Source organism: Sciurus carolinensis, chromosome 18 (assembly GCF_902686445.1).
Source record: "Sciurus carolinensis chromosome 18, mSciCar1.2, whole genome shotgun sequence".
Lineage (NCBI taxonomy): Eukaryota > Metazoa > Chordata > Mammalia > Rodentia > Sciuridae > Sciurus > Sciurus carolinensis.
The window spans coordinates 2,004,637-2,020,908 of NC_062230.1; the positions used below are offsets into that span (position 1 = coordinate 2,004,637).

Sequence of the window (16,272 nt, forward strand, 5' to 3'; positions counted from 1 at the left end):
TGGACCAAGGCGCTTCAGCAGCCACCACCAGGAGACACATGTCCTGGCTTGTGCACATGGTCCAGGGTCAGGCCTGTTGTGCCCATGTACTAGTTGAGACCAGTCCTTCTCACTCCTAGGAGTGCCCGGGTCTGGACAATAAATCCACAGGCACTGAATTATCACAAGGAGAAAGGCAAGTACAGGATGTTCTGCAGAAGTGGGATGAGAACCACCAAACTCCAAGGAGTTTGTCTGGATCAAGGAGTTCAAGAAGCAGGACTGGACCTCAATGGAGCTTTCATGGTTTTTTCTAAAGCTAAGGACACTCTGAAGATAGGATGTGCCTGAGAAGGAGCGAGACAGAGGGCAGGCCAGCTGTGGGCGGCCAGGAGGAGGCCCGGACCTGACCCCTCTCAGCCAGCAGGAAGCTCCAGGTTCTGGGAGAGGGAGCAGAGCTGTCCCCAGGTCTTCCCCAGCAGAGAGGGCGCAGCCGGCTGGGGACCCTGCCCTGGGTGCCCTGAGGGTCCAGCTAAAGGGGAGCACAGGTAGCAGTTCCTCAGCTCGGTGACGCGCTCCTCTGCCAGAACATTCCACAGTCAAGGGCAGATCAGAGGAAGGACCGGGATCCTTGCCACGGTGGGCAGCTGGCTATAATGGAATCCACTCAGCATGAGAGGTGGTGAGGATCTTTCTAGAACAACTGCCTTTGGGGCTTGGAAACACATGTGCAGCACCATCTAAAGAATGAACCCAGGAGTAGGAGTGCAGCCTAGGCAACACAGTGAGACCCCTCTCAAGACAGTGAAGATAAACCAGTCAGTAAAGTGCCCTGCCACAGGGTGCCACACCAGGAGCCTGACTGCACACATGGCGGCGCTGGGTCCAGGAGGACTGTGCCCGCCACGAAGAAGCTCTCGGCAGCTGCAGGGCAGGGCCGCAGCCTGGCCATCAGGAGACCCAGTGGGCTGGGCTGCTGGGCTTCACAAAGAGCAGCAGGAGGCCCATCCAGGGAGGAGGGTGCTTTCCAGTGCCATAGGCCTGTCCTCCTCCCTGCCACGTACAAGTACACGGTCCAAAGGCGATGTTAGATAAAATGTCACGGTCTGAACAGGTTTTGTTTTTATAGTAGCTTTAATAACCTCACTACGATTTCCAGCCAAATGACGGTCTTATCACTTGAGATTTCTTTCCAGTTTCTCCAGTTGAATCCTCACTGTCTGGTAACTCCACAACTTCTAGTTTTGAGGCTGGTTACATTTAAATATCACACACGCTAAATCCTGCAGAGATGTGAGTGACCTCCGGCCTCTGGAAAGCTGGCCGTTACCCTGTGCTGGTCTGAACATCGCCACGCCTGCCCAGGCCACAAAACCAAACCTCCTGTCCCTCGACCCCGGTGCTGCAGGCAGCTCAGGAAGAGAAAGGGCGGCAAGAGGTGCTCTTTAATGCACAAAGCACAGCCCGGTACCTCGGGCTGGGCCTCGCAGAGGAAGGACCCAGGAGCAGGACACGAGGGAGCTCCCGAGTCCTCGCACCGTGGCCTGAGGAAACCCTGATGCTACAGCACCCTCCCTGTCCGTGGACAGCCCCGCTTCCTTCCTGACACACACCGAGCTGGGGTCAGCAGAGGCGCTGGGAGATGGGGTGGGATGCAGGTTTTCCTGAACCACCCCAATTCCAAAGTTCACAGTGACTTCTAGATGCACTAGGCACCCTCACAGCCTGAACAAACACCCTGCTGGGCACCCTGGGGAGACTCAGAGAGCAGAGGAGATGGGGGCTCCTGGAGGGGTCCCCTTCCCCAGAGTGGCGCAGGATGGGCGCCGGCGTGCAAACACACACATGTGCACACACACAGGCTCACAGGTGTCAGCTCACTGAGGACACAGGCTCACAGGTGTCAGCTCACTGAGGCTGCTCTCGTGCTAGCACTCGGACGCTCAGAACTTGTCTCTTCCATCTTCCATGGAGAAGCCAGCCAGGCGGGAAAGGCTCGCTCAGCCAGAGCCTGGGTCAGACCTCTGGCAGGAAACAGGAGCGCATAGGGACAACCTTGTGCTCTTAGAACTCTCAACTGAAAGGAAGGAGAAGAGCACCGGCGGACGAGGGTGGATGCCTTGCAGACGAACTCAGGCAAAAATACAGAAGGGCTAAGCCCCCTCTGCTCTCCGTCACCCGGGCCTGATCCAGCAGTCAGTGGGTGGCCTGCCGGGGAAAGGCTGGGGGCCACAGTGCAGGCGTCAGGGCCACAGCCTGAGCCCACCATGCAACTGCGGCCTCACTGAAACTGGCATAGCCACGCTCCGCGGCCTCCCTGGGAGGCCTGCGAGCCTGACCCCGTGCGACCCAGCCACACGGCCCTGGAGACCTGTCCTAGAGAACCCACGTCATCAAACTGCACGACGCACAACCCGAACAGCTGAACCGCAGAGGGATAAGGAAAATGCGGCCGAGGAACACACCGGGTCTGTTCCACCATGAAGGATGGAGTCATGCCATTCACAGGAAAATGGAGCTTGAAAATAGCAAGCGAAAGACGCCAAGCTCGGAAGCTCAGGGCCGTCTGCGCGGGGCTCTCAGGAGAGCCAAGGTCGCGCAGGGCTGTGGGAGAGGAGTGCGGAGAGCGGCCACTCGTGCTGTGCGCATGTGCAGACTGTGCGGACCCAGCCGCTCTGCACAACTCACAGCGCCGGCCAAGCTCGTGGGCGTGCACAGCACACCAGGGGGCAGAGGACGCACTAAAGGAGCCCGCAGGCGTGTGAAAGCCTCCAGGACGGTGGACCTGGCCTCTGTGACAAGCCAAAGGCTTGAAGGGCCAGGGACAGGGCGTGTCTGCACGTGAGCACAGCGTGAGAAGCGGCACCTGGGGCAGTGGGGACAGTGGGGACAGCGGGGCACAGGCGCCACCGCGGGTCCTGCACACCCTGCCCAAGCAGCTGCTTTCCCTGACAGACGGCCCTGCAGCACGCAGGGCCAAGCACAGGACGCCTGAGCCACGCACTGAACCACCTGTGCCATGAAGGGGGAAGGCGGAGGGTGCCTGCTGGCGCCCGTCCCTGAGCATAACAGGACCTAGGCCACGGCAACTCCAGCAACGCTCTCCAGGTCCGGGGAGGCGGGAGAGCTTCCATCCTTCGAAGCCTGTGATTCATGATGGCCTTAAACTCACTTTCATGTGTGATTTTCACACTTACACGCCTTTGGGCCGATGTTCAATTCAGATAGTCCCTTCTGGGAAAGGCGTTTCAACTTGGAAAGGTCAACGCACGTGAATCTCAGGAGGCTTCCAGGGGCCTCCGGTAGCCTGTCAGCGGCATGGGCTCCTAACCTTGCCCTGACCCACTGGATAGAGACATCTGGGGGACAGCAATCTGGCCCCCATGGTCACTCTGGGGCAGCTCCAGGTGAGGACCACAGCTGCCAACATCTACTCCTGAAGTCACCTAGGGGACGCCACGACTCATTCACAAGCAAACTGCGCTGGCTGTGACAAGATTTTGGAAAACTCAATGACTGTAATTTTAGAGTCTTAAAACTACACATGGAAGAGTCAAAAATGCCTCCCAACACCACTGGCCTTGACTCCCCAGTCCTGCATAGGGGCAGTTTGATAAAGAACTCCCTTGGTACCGTGTTCACAAAACAATTCCTGGGATGGTGGCCCCTGTGCCCAGTACTGTGTGTTTTGTGCTGTGATAACCCTACGTGCAGATGGCAGGCGGGCATCTGGGCTGCAGCAGCTGCCAAGCAGGAACTATGCAGAACAGTGTGCCTTTGAGAAGCGGATGAGCAAGTTAGCTCGCAGGACACTGGCCCAAGGTCATGGTTCCCAGCCTTTACCCCTGCCCCACACGAGTAGGCCCGTTCACCAGGCTGCAGCGTGGAACCCACGACTAGGAGGACACCTGTGCCCCACAGCAGGGCCAGGGCCACGGTCAGCGGCTCAGGTGCATCTGATATCTAAAGAAGAAAGACAAACACGCCCAATAGTGAACATGCTTACCCACAGTTCAACCGCGCGTGCACTGCAGGGAGTGATCCCGTGGGTCACGGCCACGGCGTTCCTCCTTGTACCTCAACCAGTGGCTCTTCAGGATGACCCAGGAGACTCACTGAACACAATGCGGGCCTGCCTGCCCCTCGTTTCCAATCCCACAAGCCCGAGGAGGGCACAGAGATCGGCACACATGCCACTTGTGTGGGGCTGGGACTGCTGAGTGGTCTCGTGGGGGCCACACCCCCTCCACAGTGAGTTCCTCACCAGGAGAAGCTCTGCCTTCCATGCTCTATAACACCAAGTACTGGCCAGGACGGCCGTGGCCCTTGGGGACAGGCAGGCAGGAGGCCTGCATGGCAGCTCCCTAAGCACCTGGCTGTCTACCTGCAGGCCCTTCTACGCGCTCAAGAGTTAAGGAGCCCGCGGGACGGAGTGGGGGCAGGGGAGTGGGGCGAGGAAGAGAGATCAAAGCCAGCTTTTGCCATAAATGCTAATGGCCACCAGAGCCTGGGCTCCTCTCCTGTCCTGTCCCATTGCCTGCCTCCCGCTAGGGTGTCAGTTGTTCACCTGTATGGAAATGACAGCCGCTTGTCACGCCGCACATGAGAGGCCTCACTTGCAGCAGTAACTAGCATGCCATCTCCAAAGCTGTCATTCTCTGGTGTCAGCACAACCCACTGTTCAAAGATTTGCTCTGACACGAGGCAGGCAGCGCTGTGACTGTGATTGCCGCGGACTCTCGCGCTCCACTCCGCTGGCAGCTGCTCGGCGCCCAGGGTTTGTTTCACCCAATTATTTGTTTGTCACTTGGAAGCCCAGGATGTCGAGCAGGTATTGGGGAGGTATTTTTGGCCTGATGCACAGGCAGAAAGCATAATGAGGCCCTCAGGTGAAGGTCTAGTTTGTCAGTTAGGTGCTGGGATGATGTGCAGCTGAGCAGCCTGAGCAGCAATTAGGGTATTTGAATAAGATAAGATACCTGGCAGGATGCTGAGAAGGCTCGGAAAGTCGTCCTGAACTTCCAAAATACCAAAACCCTCAGAGTAGGCAGTTTTCAAGTTAGCCTCGGAACTAACACAGGAAGAGATGTAGGAGCTGTCTTTCTTCAACCCCAAGGGCCTAAGAAGGAAAGAAGGCTCGAAGCCAGGCCTCAGCAGGACCCGAAGGCACGCTCTGAGGCCGAGGCCTTGGCCAGACGGCGCTAAGGGTCACTGGGTCAAACGCCTGCTCCTCAGGGGACGCGAGAGTCATCCCCAGCTGCCTCATGAAGTCAGGAGTTCCTGCTTCCCACGGGAGCAGAAATCAAATTGATTTGATGTCTAACATCTTGAGAAGAGGCCATTACACAGGGCAACTTGGCCCCTGCGGCCAAATGCAAAAAAAACCAAAACCATAAAATGTAGTCTATAATCTACTACTCCACCAAAGCTCACAGCAGCAGGCCCTGCTCCTCACCCGGGAACTTACTCTCCAAGGTTCTCACCGCCTCGTCCGTGACGTCCTTCCTTTCTATGGTCTCTGGGCTCAGAAAGCGAGAGCAATTCTCCTGCACACGCCTGTGGCGTGGCAGGGACAGCACGGCCTTGCTCCTCCTCAAGCCCACGTGGGACTCTGAATGTCTAAAACCTTTCCCCACAGACACGGGAGACGGTGAACACAGCTAAAAGCCAGCAAAGAGAGCTAAGGGTGAAGTCCACACTGTGGTCACTTCTAGCTAAAGAAAAGCGAGAAGGACTGCCCAGTAAGGAAGACCTGGGAGGCGGACGGGAGGTGGGGACACCCCTCCATGACCGAGACGGCCCTGCCAAGCTCCCCAGGCCTCGTTTCCACTCAGAGGCGGAGTGAGTCCTCTCACAGGACAGAAGCTGCCTGGCAGTGCCCCAGGTGCCTCAGGCAGGGACCTTCTCTGGCACTGACCCGCGGCACCGCCCGCCTAGGGGGCAGTGGGAGTGGTGACACTATCCCACCTGAGAAGTCAAGTAGGGAGGAGCCCAACTAAGCCTCCCACACGCCGGCGGGCGATGTCCGCTGAGCAGGAGGCACGTCTGTGTGCACCACCCAGACAGCAGGAGAGGGCACTGTGCATTCCCAGCAGCGGGTATGAATGGCAGAGGCTGGCTCTGCACCCCTCTTCCCTCGCCCGAGGCTCAACCTCTTTCTTGCCCCTCAGATCTTCCTTCCAGAGATGCGGTCTCTCCTGAGAGAGAGCCAGGGGCCTACCCTCTTCCACGAACTCGCACCAGCTCAGGCGGAACTCAGGCTCCCTGACTGGGAGGGCACCTGGCCTCTGGGTGCCGGCTACTCACCGGCAGCTCTCTGGCAGAGTGAACGCTACGGCACAGACCTCTGCCTTCAGCTAGAGGAACCTCGGCGTGCCTGCACCCCACGCGCGTAAGTCACAATTAGAAAAGCAAGTGGACTGCAGAGACCTGCCGGATGCTATGAGAGGCTGGGCTGGGCTCAGGCGTCCTCTGCCCCGTGGCGTGCCAACCTGGTGGGAAGGCAAGCAGGTTGCCTTCCTGGGCATCTAGCCCAGGACCGTGGAAGAAGGCAGCTCGCAGGCCACACAGATGCTCCACGACTCCTGCACCCTCTTCCACCGCCTGCTCAGCCGGCCTGACGGCAGCACTGACTTTTTAATGGAAGACTCGGGGTAGGATTTAGTACCCCACTGAGCACAAGCCAGCAAGTGTGGCCCTTGTGGGTAACTCGCCCTGCAGTCCACCAAGGGCCGGTCTATTTCTGGTTGGCTGACCTTTCAGGGTTCACCTTAAGATCAGCTGCCTCCCCAGAGCCTTAAGGCTAATTTTGTTTTTCTAAACTAGTAAGTAACTTCTTTTCCATGACACCACCTAAATTTAAAAGAAACTTGCCTAGCAAGTGGGAGGCCCTGGGTTCAACCCCTAGTACTGCCAAAAAGCAACAACAAAAGAAAACAAAATGAAAAGGAGAAAGTGTGGGCATCCTGGAGTACGTTTACGCCCTCCTTGCGCTGGTCGTGCGCTGGTCTGCTCACTTCCGCGTCTCCAGAGCCCTGGTACCTGGCCAGTGCTCAACATTCCATGAAGGAAAGGATCAATTTCAACATGGCTTCCACGTCGCACCAACTGAAGGAATAAATGGACTAATCACTGAAGCCATTTATTTAGCAGCTAACAAATCTGATTTTAGAAGACTCCTTGTCAAACCCGGGTTTCCGGATGAAGTTCGTGGGAAGTCCTAAGGAAGACTTAGGAGATGGGTGGGGAGATGCGGCAGGGGTTGGCAGTCAGGGAGAGGAGACTTACTATGGAAAACCCATCCTGGCTGTAAACAGATAATGAGAAAATGATGTCATCGTGGCTGAAATTAGGTTTTAGTGTTACTCTGCTGAGAGATGTGAAAGGTGATAGATAAGAGGGGGAAAATGTTTTCCAAGTGGCTTTTAAAGGCATCCAAATATAACCGCCTCCCACATCAGTCTATTAACAGGCACACTTGAGACACTTCCCTCTTCAGAAGGACTCTTAGAAAAGCAATGATGTGCTCTCAGCCTCCGTCTTTACAAGAGAAGGTTTACGAGGGTCAGAGAGGCAGACTTGAGCACCCACAGAAGGCTGCTCCCCATTAGCAGCTGGGCCCCACGCCCCCAGCACAGACCTGGGCCTGAGCTTGCATGGTGGTGGGGAATGGCCCTGCTGGAAGCTCCCGATTCACCGCCACTGAAGCCCGGGGACAGGCAGAGACCCTGGGCCTCGCCGGGAGTGGGCATGGGCTGCAGACTTGAAGAGGGACGGTCTCCGCAGCAGGGCAGGAACTGGAGAGCCTAAGGCTGAGCGGGTATGGTGCAGCAGCATGGGTTTGGCAGCACCTCCCTGGACAGCGGGAGCCATGCTGGAGTGCTGGACTGTCCTAACCCTAAGGTCCCGTTTCTGCCAGCCTCCAGAGAACCTGAGCTACCTGGGGAAGGTGTGGAGGGAAGCCCTGGGGATCCTCACCTGGGGCGCCAGCACCTTCCCATGGCCCCCACTTCCCTAAATCTCACGACGCACGCTCTTGTGCGGCTCCCCTTGGGTGAAGGCAGAGACCCTTCTTTTTTCACAAAATATTTTTTAGTTGTCAATGTATCTTTTACTGTATTTATTTATTGGTATGCGGTGCTGAGGATGGAACCCAGGGCCTCACAACTGCCAGGCAAGCGCTCCACCACTGAGCCCCAGCCCCAGCCTGGGGAAGAGACCCTTCCATTTTAATCCTCCGCCACGTCCCGGGCCTGGTACAGAATGGTCTTGAGTCAACTGAACCTAGTTCCACCACTCACTGGCTGGGTGACCTGGTGCAAGTTACTTACTCGTTCTGAGCCTGTTTCCTTATTTGAAAACTCGGTGAATCACATGAACATGACCTGGCAGAAAGCAAGTACTGCACAAATGCCCGCATTCCCAGGAGCTCCAGCCTCCTTGCACACAGGGTAGGCTCGGCCTCTAGCTTACTTTGTAATGGGGAGTCACTCTGAAGATAGATGAGGTCATGTCTGTTGAATGCTTAGGCCGAGTACAAGAGCAGATCAAAACTGTGTAAAGCAGGCCAAGTACTTTGTATATAATAACCTCATTTAATTTTCATAGAAACTAGGAGGGAGCTTTGGCGACTCCCATTTTACAGAAGGAAAAACCGATGCTAAGATGTTTTAGGTAGCCCAATTGCACAGCTATAAGCAGCGGAGCCAAGATTCTGATGTGAACCTTGAACCCAAAGCCTACACTAGAACACATCCAACTCTACAACACATGCCACTCTGCAGTAAATTTTGGTGCTTGTGTGGCAGATCAAGCTTCTTCAGATTAATTATGAAGCGCTAAACATCTGGCCAGTCCAGGAATGATTCCTCCCAGATCCTGGAAGTCACTTCTGCCTTCTAGAGCAGCTTTGCTATTAGTCCTTCAAAGCCAGCCATAAGCTCAGCCAGGTGAATTACAAGGAAGCAATTAATTCCCTGATGACTTAACTGATCCAGTTTAACAAGGACTGAGCAAGTGGCAGTGGGTGAACCTGGTCTTAATAGAAGAGCCTGCTAATGTCATCACCTCCCGCTCCACCCCCGCACCCCGTGCAAACCTCTCCCCCTGTATGCACCAGCAGCAGGAGGTGGCCTTGGGAAATGGGCCCAAGTAGCCCACATCACCTGCGCTGTTTTCCCTTCCTTTGAGGCACCTCCTCTCTTGTGCACGCCCTGCCCCCCACCGAAGGCAGGCATGGCAACGTGATCTGCTCTGGCCAATGCGACAACTGTGACCTGAGAATGCACTGTGGGTCCCCTGGGATCCCAGAAGAGGCAGCACCAGCTGATCTACAGCTGACACCAACTGGAGACCTTTGAGGTTATTTTGTTACTGCAGCAAAATGTACAAAAGCAGACTAACAGACCTATTAATCAGTGTAGAAGGGCCAAGACATCGCTCAAGAACCAGAATGTCCAGATGGGCCGCTGTGTACCATGGATGATTGGAAAGAAGAGCCCAGGGGCAAGGTGACTTTTCACCCTAAGCTATGCCAATGGCACTGTATTTGTTTTCCAACTCTTGGACTCAGTTCATGCAGAGAGGCCCACTCCAATGGAAAACTCTGCACATAAGACCCACAGGGACCTGACAGAGGCTCCACAAGGGACTAGCTTCTTCCACTCCTATCATTTCCAGGAAGAGGACCAGAGACACCACCTCTCATGATCAGCTTTCCTCTTGGAGGCAGAATGAATTTCCAAATACCAATTTATGGGCCACTTCATGTAATCGGGCCTTAGAATGCACTCTCCCAGTAAATCCAGACATGCTCAGACGATCCACAGAAGTCAGGCCTGCGGAGGCCGGGGTGTCCCGGGGGACTAGAGGAAAGGGGTAGAGAACCTCTGAATCCAGGCCCAGAACCACCCTGGCGGACTCTTGAGCAGAATTCGACAGAGAGACGTTTCTGCTTTTTAAAGCACAGATTGAGCAAGGGGGTAAAAATACTTTCATGTTTGCTCCAGGCTAAATAAAAGACAGCTGAGCAAAAGTTCAGGCACCATGAAATTAATAAAATCACTGTTGCACTAGCTCCACCGTAGGTTCAGGAATAAACTGGTAAAAATCCGAAGCGCACAGAGCAGATTACTCAAGTGGGAATCAATCATTTTCTCCACTGAGGTTTGCTGGCACTTCCTCATCCAGTATATGCACGGGATCCATAATTCACCAAAGTTGCTTCCTGAGACTGAGCATTGCTGGGCTTTCCCAGTAATTGAGACAAATTTTGTTTGTTAAATAAATTCCAGGCAAGAGTGTCTTTGACTTATGCACGGGGATAGGAAAGGATTCTCATGTAAGCTGCGAAACAATGGAGTTTTATCTTATCTGAGGAACTTACTGCAGCTTGCCTGTGTGTGTTTTACTGCCAAAATAAAATAAATTGAATCAGCTCACACATGATAACATGCTCTTTCCTAACTCATACTAATTGCTTGGCTAATTGATGTTTGTTGAACTTTCTCCATTTCATTGAGTGATTAGGTACAAAGCTAACAGTTGACATCTGTAGGCGCTTAACTGGCGTCTGTAATTACTGTTAATGTTAAATAATTGTTAGTTAATTGGAGTGGTAACTGACTGAATGGAATCCAGATTGTGAAGCAAAAAGAAACCTAGTTAAATAAACATACATTTTCAGAGAAAACAACATTTTTCTGCAGTTGTCAGAACTAGAAACAATCCAGAGGCTGTGGGTAGGCACAGGCCTCCGTGTCACAGGGGGCTGGCCAGTACCTGAAGGTGTCCAGGGAGGGGCCCCTTTGTCATTTAACTCTCCTTCAAGGTCTGAGGATGGATTTGAGGATTTTCCTTAATTACAATGGCCCACGGTAAGTGTGTCCTGCTCCGGAGGCGGGAGAGCCAGCATGAAGGGGTGAAGGGGGCTGCACATCTGAGCTTCAGCTAGTGTTGCCCAGCAGGGACAATTCCTTCAGAGGATGCAGCCAGCACAGTGGTCAGCACAGGGCTCTGGGAGTCTGAACATGGACGCTAGGCATCCCGTGCACTCTACTGGCTCTCAAGTGGACACAGGGCATCTGGGCCTGGGATCTGGCTTCCTGCCTTCCCTCTGGGGTCTGCCCCCAAAGATGCCATGGAAATCCTCTGCGTAGAGTACCGTCCACAGCCATCAGAACAGGTGGCTTTACCCAGGGTCCCCAGCACATGCTTGCAGGCCTTCTGCAGAGGAACAGGTAGCAGGTATGGGAACACAGGCCACGGGAAACACTCCACACAACATGGATTAACTGTAGGTTCTTGCTGGAGGTTCTGTACCAGCAGTGCAAAGCATCTGTTTCCAAGAATTCTCCAGAAGAGTTCTATACTGAGCTTCTGTCTGTGAGGTTGCTTCCACAGGAAGGTCAGTTTCCATGACAAAAGGGGCTGATTGCACTCCTTGCAGTTGGGGGGAGGAGGTGCTGGGACCTTACGCCTTTGTCTCCCACCAAGCACCAATTACCCTTCAGCACCATTTAATTCTCCACACACCAGACATCTCTGACTCCTAGAAACCCCAGGAAACCTCTCAAAGAGTACAGAAAAGGTCCAGGGGGAGAAAAATACAGGAGTGATGCACCAACGTCCCCTTAGCTGGGAGTTAAGATGTGACAAAGCACAGCTAGTGCACAGAGCTGCAGCTGGCCGCTCTTGCCCAGGACCTGGGCTCCATGACTGGAAACACTTTGGAGTCTACACCAACTGTTTTCCTTAAGAAAGCTAGTCCATAGTCAACCACATTATTTTCATGCGCTTGGAATTATTTTTGGGGGGAGAGACTTTTCTCAAAGTTCAAAGCCTTGGTGGCAATGAAACTCAACCATTTTTTTTTTTTCAAGAAACAAGGACTTCCCTCATGTCTAAACCTCATGAGGTGACATCACTGCCATTGAAGAAGGTACTAGGTGCCTAGTGACTAAACCAGCACTACCTCTGTGTAACCTGTTTTTCACCTCTTCCTCAGAGCTCAGATCTGACAAAACCATACTGCCAAACACCCAAAGGACCCTTTAAGTTCAGGGCTCCAGTCTCAGGACAGAGTCAGCCCTCTACTAGTAGGCGTGGTCAGGCCTTGGCAGAGTCTCCACGTGGTGCTCGCTCATCATGGTGACCCCAGGGCTGGTCTGTCCAGTGAAGTGGGTCCTGCTGGGTCGGTGGCTGCTCCCTCTCCACTGGGTGCTCAGCAGGGAGCAGATCAGAGGCCCTTCCCAGCTGGACCATTCCCCACTCCAGCCCCTCAGAGATGCCCACTGGCTGGGCACAGCTCCCTCCCTGCTGCTCAGGGCCTTGCCCAGGAGGGTCCAACTCTACGACGGAGACAAAGGTGAAGGAAAGAAGGGCAAACAGCTCAGGCACTCCGGTCTTCCACGTGCGGCTCACCTAGCTTGCAGGGTGAGTCCTCAGAGGAGGCAAGAAGGGGTGGGGGCCCAGGGCCTTCTCTCCCCCAGTGGGGACCGTGGCACCACCACCAGGGCTGGTGCCTAGTGAGCAGAAGGCTCCATAGGACACCTGACCCTTGGCCCTTCCCCGTTCCTCCTCCCAGGAGGGCCTTCCCTCCTGCTTCCTCTCCTGTGCAGCTCTGCCCTGCAGTGTCCAGGGGTTTGAGAAGCAGTTGACCATCCCAGCAGGAGGGTTGGGCGGCAGCAGCAAGCAGTCTGTTTCCTGCACTTCTGTCTCCACAGCGAAGTGGCAAGGCCACTGGGGAGAGGAGATCCTGGAGCAGCTGAGAAGGGCAAGAGCACCGGCCAGGCCCTCGCAGGAGTAAATGCTCAGGGAACTGGGGCACGGACCTGCTGCTCTTAGGGCAGTTTGTCCAGCCAAACAGGGACAGTGAGGCAGTCTCTCTGTTTTGGTCTCAGTGAGAAAATTAATTTTTTCTTTGGCAGATGGTTGAGTCACAAAGACAGAAGGATTCATAAAATTCACATGAACATCCTATAAACATTTAAATACATAAAGATTAAATAAGGCAATCATGACCTTGATTAAACTATTTTTCATCCCTATAACATGAATCCCTGGGACGGAGAGGCCCGACTCCACACTGCCTGTGAGTGCCTGGCCCTCATCGGGCAAGTCGTGTGTGCATGCAACCACGTGCTGCCTGAGGCTTGCTTTCAAACGGGAAGTACAGGGTATTAACCGAAAGCAACGTTTTGGAACACCTGAAAAGAAAGACCCTCTAGCTCTCCATTACATTGGAAGGACTCCACAACACAGGTCAAAACAAAACCGTGGCTATGTTAGAGAAAACCCACTCTCGGCGCCCACGGTTCCAACCCTTTCCAGTTCCTTGTTCTATCCCCATCAGGAGATGCTGGCCCAGGACTGGTTTCATTATGACTGACAATCCTGACCTAGAGCTAAATGACCCGTTCGGGCTCAGGAGCAGCCTGAGCCAGGCCTGCTGCTCAGCCCAGAGCTGGTCTCCAGCACCGCGAAGCCCCACATCAAAGCCACCCCCTGCTCCCCCACCACAATCAGCTTGTGAGATTAGCACTGCCCTCCCGCAGGGAAATTTTATGGACCGAATCTGCCCGCCACCAGGCTCAGCAGCATAATCTCACCAAGAGCTTAAAGCCACGCTTCTGTAAGGCCAGAATACTGCCAGGTTTCTGAGAGGGAGAGTTGATACGTAGCTTTAAACATCTGGAGGTGGAGGGACACACGTGTCAGCTCCCCACACTCTTGTTAGACTGCTCAATAAGCCAGGCTTTGAAGATCTTCCCAGCAGTGTTGGTTACCTGGTGTAAATTTGCCCTTTCTTGCAATGCTTTTTATTGCTCTTGGCTAAAGACACCGGACAAAGACAGGAGACCTGACTTTCAGGCAGGCAGGCTGTTTTGCAGGACAGCTTGAACTTGACGTGCTCGAAGCTGACAGTTCCTTGAAGGCCTTGTCAACCATCCATCCAGTAAACACTGCCACTACCCGGAGTAAAAACAGACCAAACCCCAGCACATAACGAGACTCTCTGCACCTGTCTTGAAGCAATTATTGACATTATTGCTGCACAATGAATCTCCTTTTGAAGTTGTTTTCCTGATATTTAGCAGTTTGAATACTAATCCCCTTAACAAAACTGCCCTGACGCTCCCCCTTGCTCCCCCTAATCGCTTTCTCTCCAGGGAGGGGTGCGGTACCGGGCAGTCTACTTTGCAGCACCTGGATTTGCACTGATTCGCTCTTGTCATTCATGTTACCAACAAGAATTAGCATAAGGCATTAAGGGGAAACTCTGGAGGAGAAAAGAAAGGCCATTTTGATGGAAATAAGGGGCAAAGGAATAATCTGCCATCAACTAAAATGCTTATTTGTGTATGGTTTCCCAAGCAAAGCTTAGAAAAAGCCTGTGTTGATTTTAGTGTACACAAAGAAACCTTAATCCTTTCAAGGCAACTAAATCACCCCCAGAAAAGCAGCTCAGAAGAAAGGCACCCTGTCAGGGGATGACTATTCACAACCAAATAGATGCCACAAATCACACTCTGTAAGTAAACAAAAATAAGAATGTGGGAAACGTCTGACTGGGAGCAGCAAGCAGGGAGGCAGGGAGCAGCTCTCTACCACCCTCCGGCCCTGAGGAGTCTTTCAGGGCGCTGGCAGCCCAAGGCACTGCCCTTGTGCCAGCCTGCCCGCAGGGCAGGTCCCAGGAAGGGGAAACACATTCCAGAGCTTTTTATAGCGAATTAGCGAAAGAAAGACAGGAATCACCTGTGGCTGATCCTGGGGGTCATGGAGTCCCAGAAGCCCTCTTCTGGTGCCCTGTCCTGCCTCAGTCTCCCTCGGACATCCTGCTTTCTCACAGTATGACCCACGGCCGGCCCAGCCTCTCCCCTCATCAAAATGAGCAGTAAACAATTATGCATTTTTACGCATGAGCACTGTCTGCTAGGAACTGCACATATCTTCTTTTATTGGGCTTTTAGCATTATGGATAACAAATTTATACAAACTTTCAGTCCATCAAAAAATATGATGAAATATAAAACTGGAACTCTATTATGCAATAAAAAAAGATAAAATTCAATATGACAGTAATTCTGGGAGTAACAGCAATCACATAAGCACACACACCTCAAGGGAACTCTAAACATAATGTACTATTTAAAATTGCAGTTGGTTCAAATTCCCAAATAATCTGGGAGTCAAAATAACTGCACTTGGAAATGTCTTACTCACCAGCTAGCAAAAACGCTAGCCAAGGCACCAGAGAACGCTGCAATGGCCTCACAGTCCCCTTGAAGAGAACCCACTCTGATCCAGGGCTACCAAGAGCCCCGGTGTGACAGAGAGAAATTATCACAGGCAGCTCATCTTCTTTATTTAGCAATTATCCTGCAAGGCCCTAAATCAGGTTCTATAGTGGAAAAGCAAAGACTAAATAGTTTGTATAATTTATACCTTTCAAATTATACACCTTCAGAGTCTGTGATTAGAGACTCCCCTAAATTTCATTATTTCCAACAATACTGCTACAAATGAAAACTGCCAAGAAGCCTACTGGCAATGATTTAAGATAAGTCCTCCCTTAATGTACTGCTATATCATTAGCCTCTCTTACTCCAGATCGAGGTCTGGAAGAAATTAATGGGATAGTGCATATTTAAATTCTGCCCTCTCGTTCATTTATTAACTTTACAGAAAGCCCACAGCAGAGTAAGGCTTGGTTTATGGCCACAGCACTGTGAATACTAAACATCACGGGTCGGTCACTGCAGTGGGCACTATGCTCGGACTGCTGAGTCTCCCTGCTAGGGAGCTGGCAAGCCACAACCAAGCTAAGGAGTCTGCGCGCCCTCCTCGCTTACAGCTTCCCACAGGAAGTTACAGTCACACAGACAGTAGTGGATTCCTAAATCAGGATTCAGCATATTCTCTTAAGATGCTCTTAATGCATCACAAACATTCAGCTCGGTCTCAAGCAAAAGCACAGAACGTGAACAGCAGCTCCAGAAGGGAAAGCAAAAGACCACATGGTGTCCTTCCCTTTGACGATGAGGAGACGGATGTTATAAAAGCCACCACTCAGAAGAAGGAAGGAGCCTTACCTTTGTTTACAATTACAGTGTTGAAGAGTTTTTCAGAGCTGGCATCTGATGCCTGAAAAACAAGAAGGGTAGGAAAGGGTTATGACCGTTGTTGACACCGTCAGCCCATTATCAATACCGTGACTGTAAGCTATTTCACTCCATTTGAGGACGGCTAACAGGGAAGCAGCACTTCCCAAATCATCCAGAAGGTGGTGCTAGC

The 16,272-nt window shown here is 53.0% G+C and overlaps 1 protein-coding gene across 12 annotated transcripts in view; it reads right to left on the minus strand.

The window, feature by feature from the left end:
* The window catches only part of Auts2 (activator of transcription and developmental regulator AUTS2), a 1,084,317-nt gene that overhangs the window by 61,430 nt on the left and 1,006,615 nt on the right, over positions 1–16,272 (minus strand). For all 12 annotated transcript variants that reach the window (XM_047534433.1, XM_047534435.1, XM_047534429.1 and 9 more), the window contains one exon: positions 16,071–16,122. In XM_047534433.1, coding sequence (XP_047390389.1) covers positions 16,071–16,122 — 52 coding nt within the window. The remainder of the gene's footprint in view (positions 1–16,070; positions 16,123–16,272) is intronic.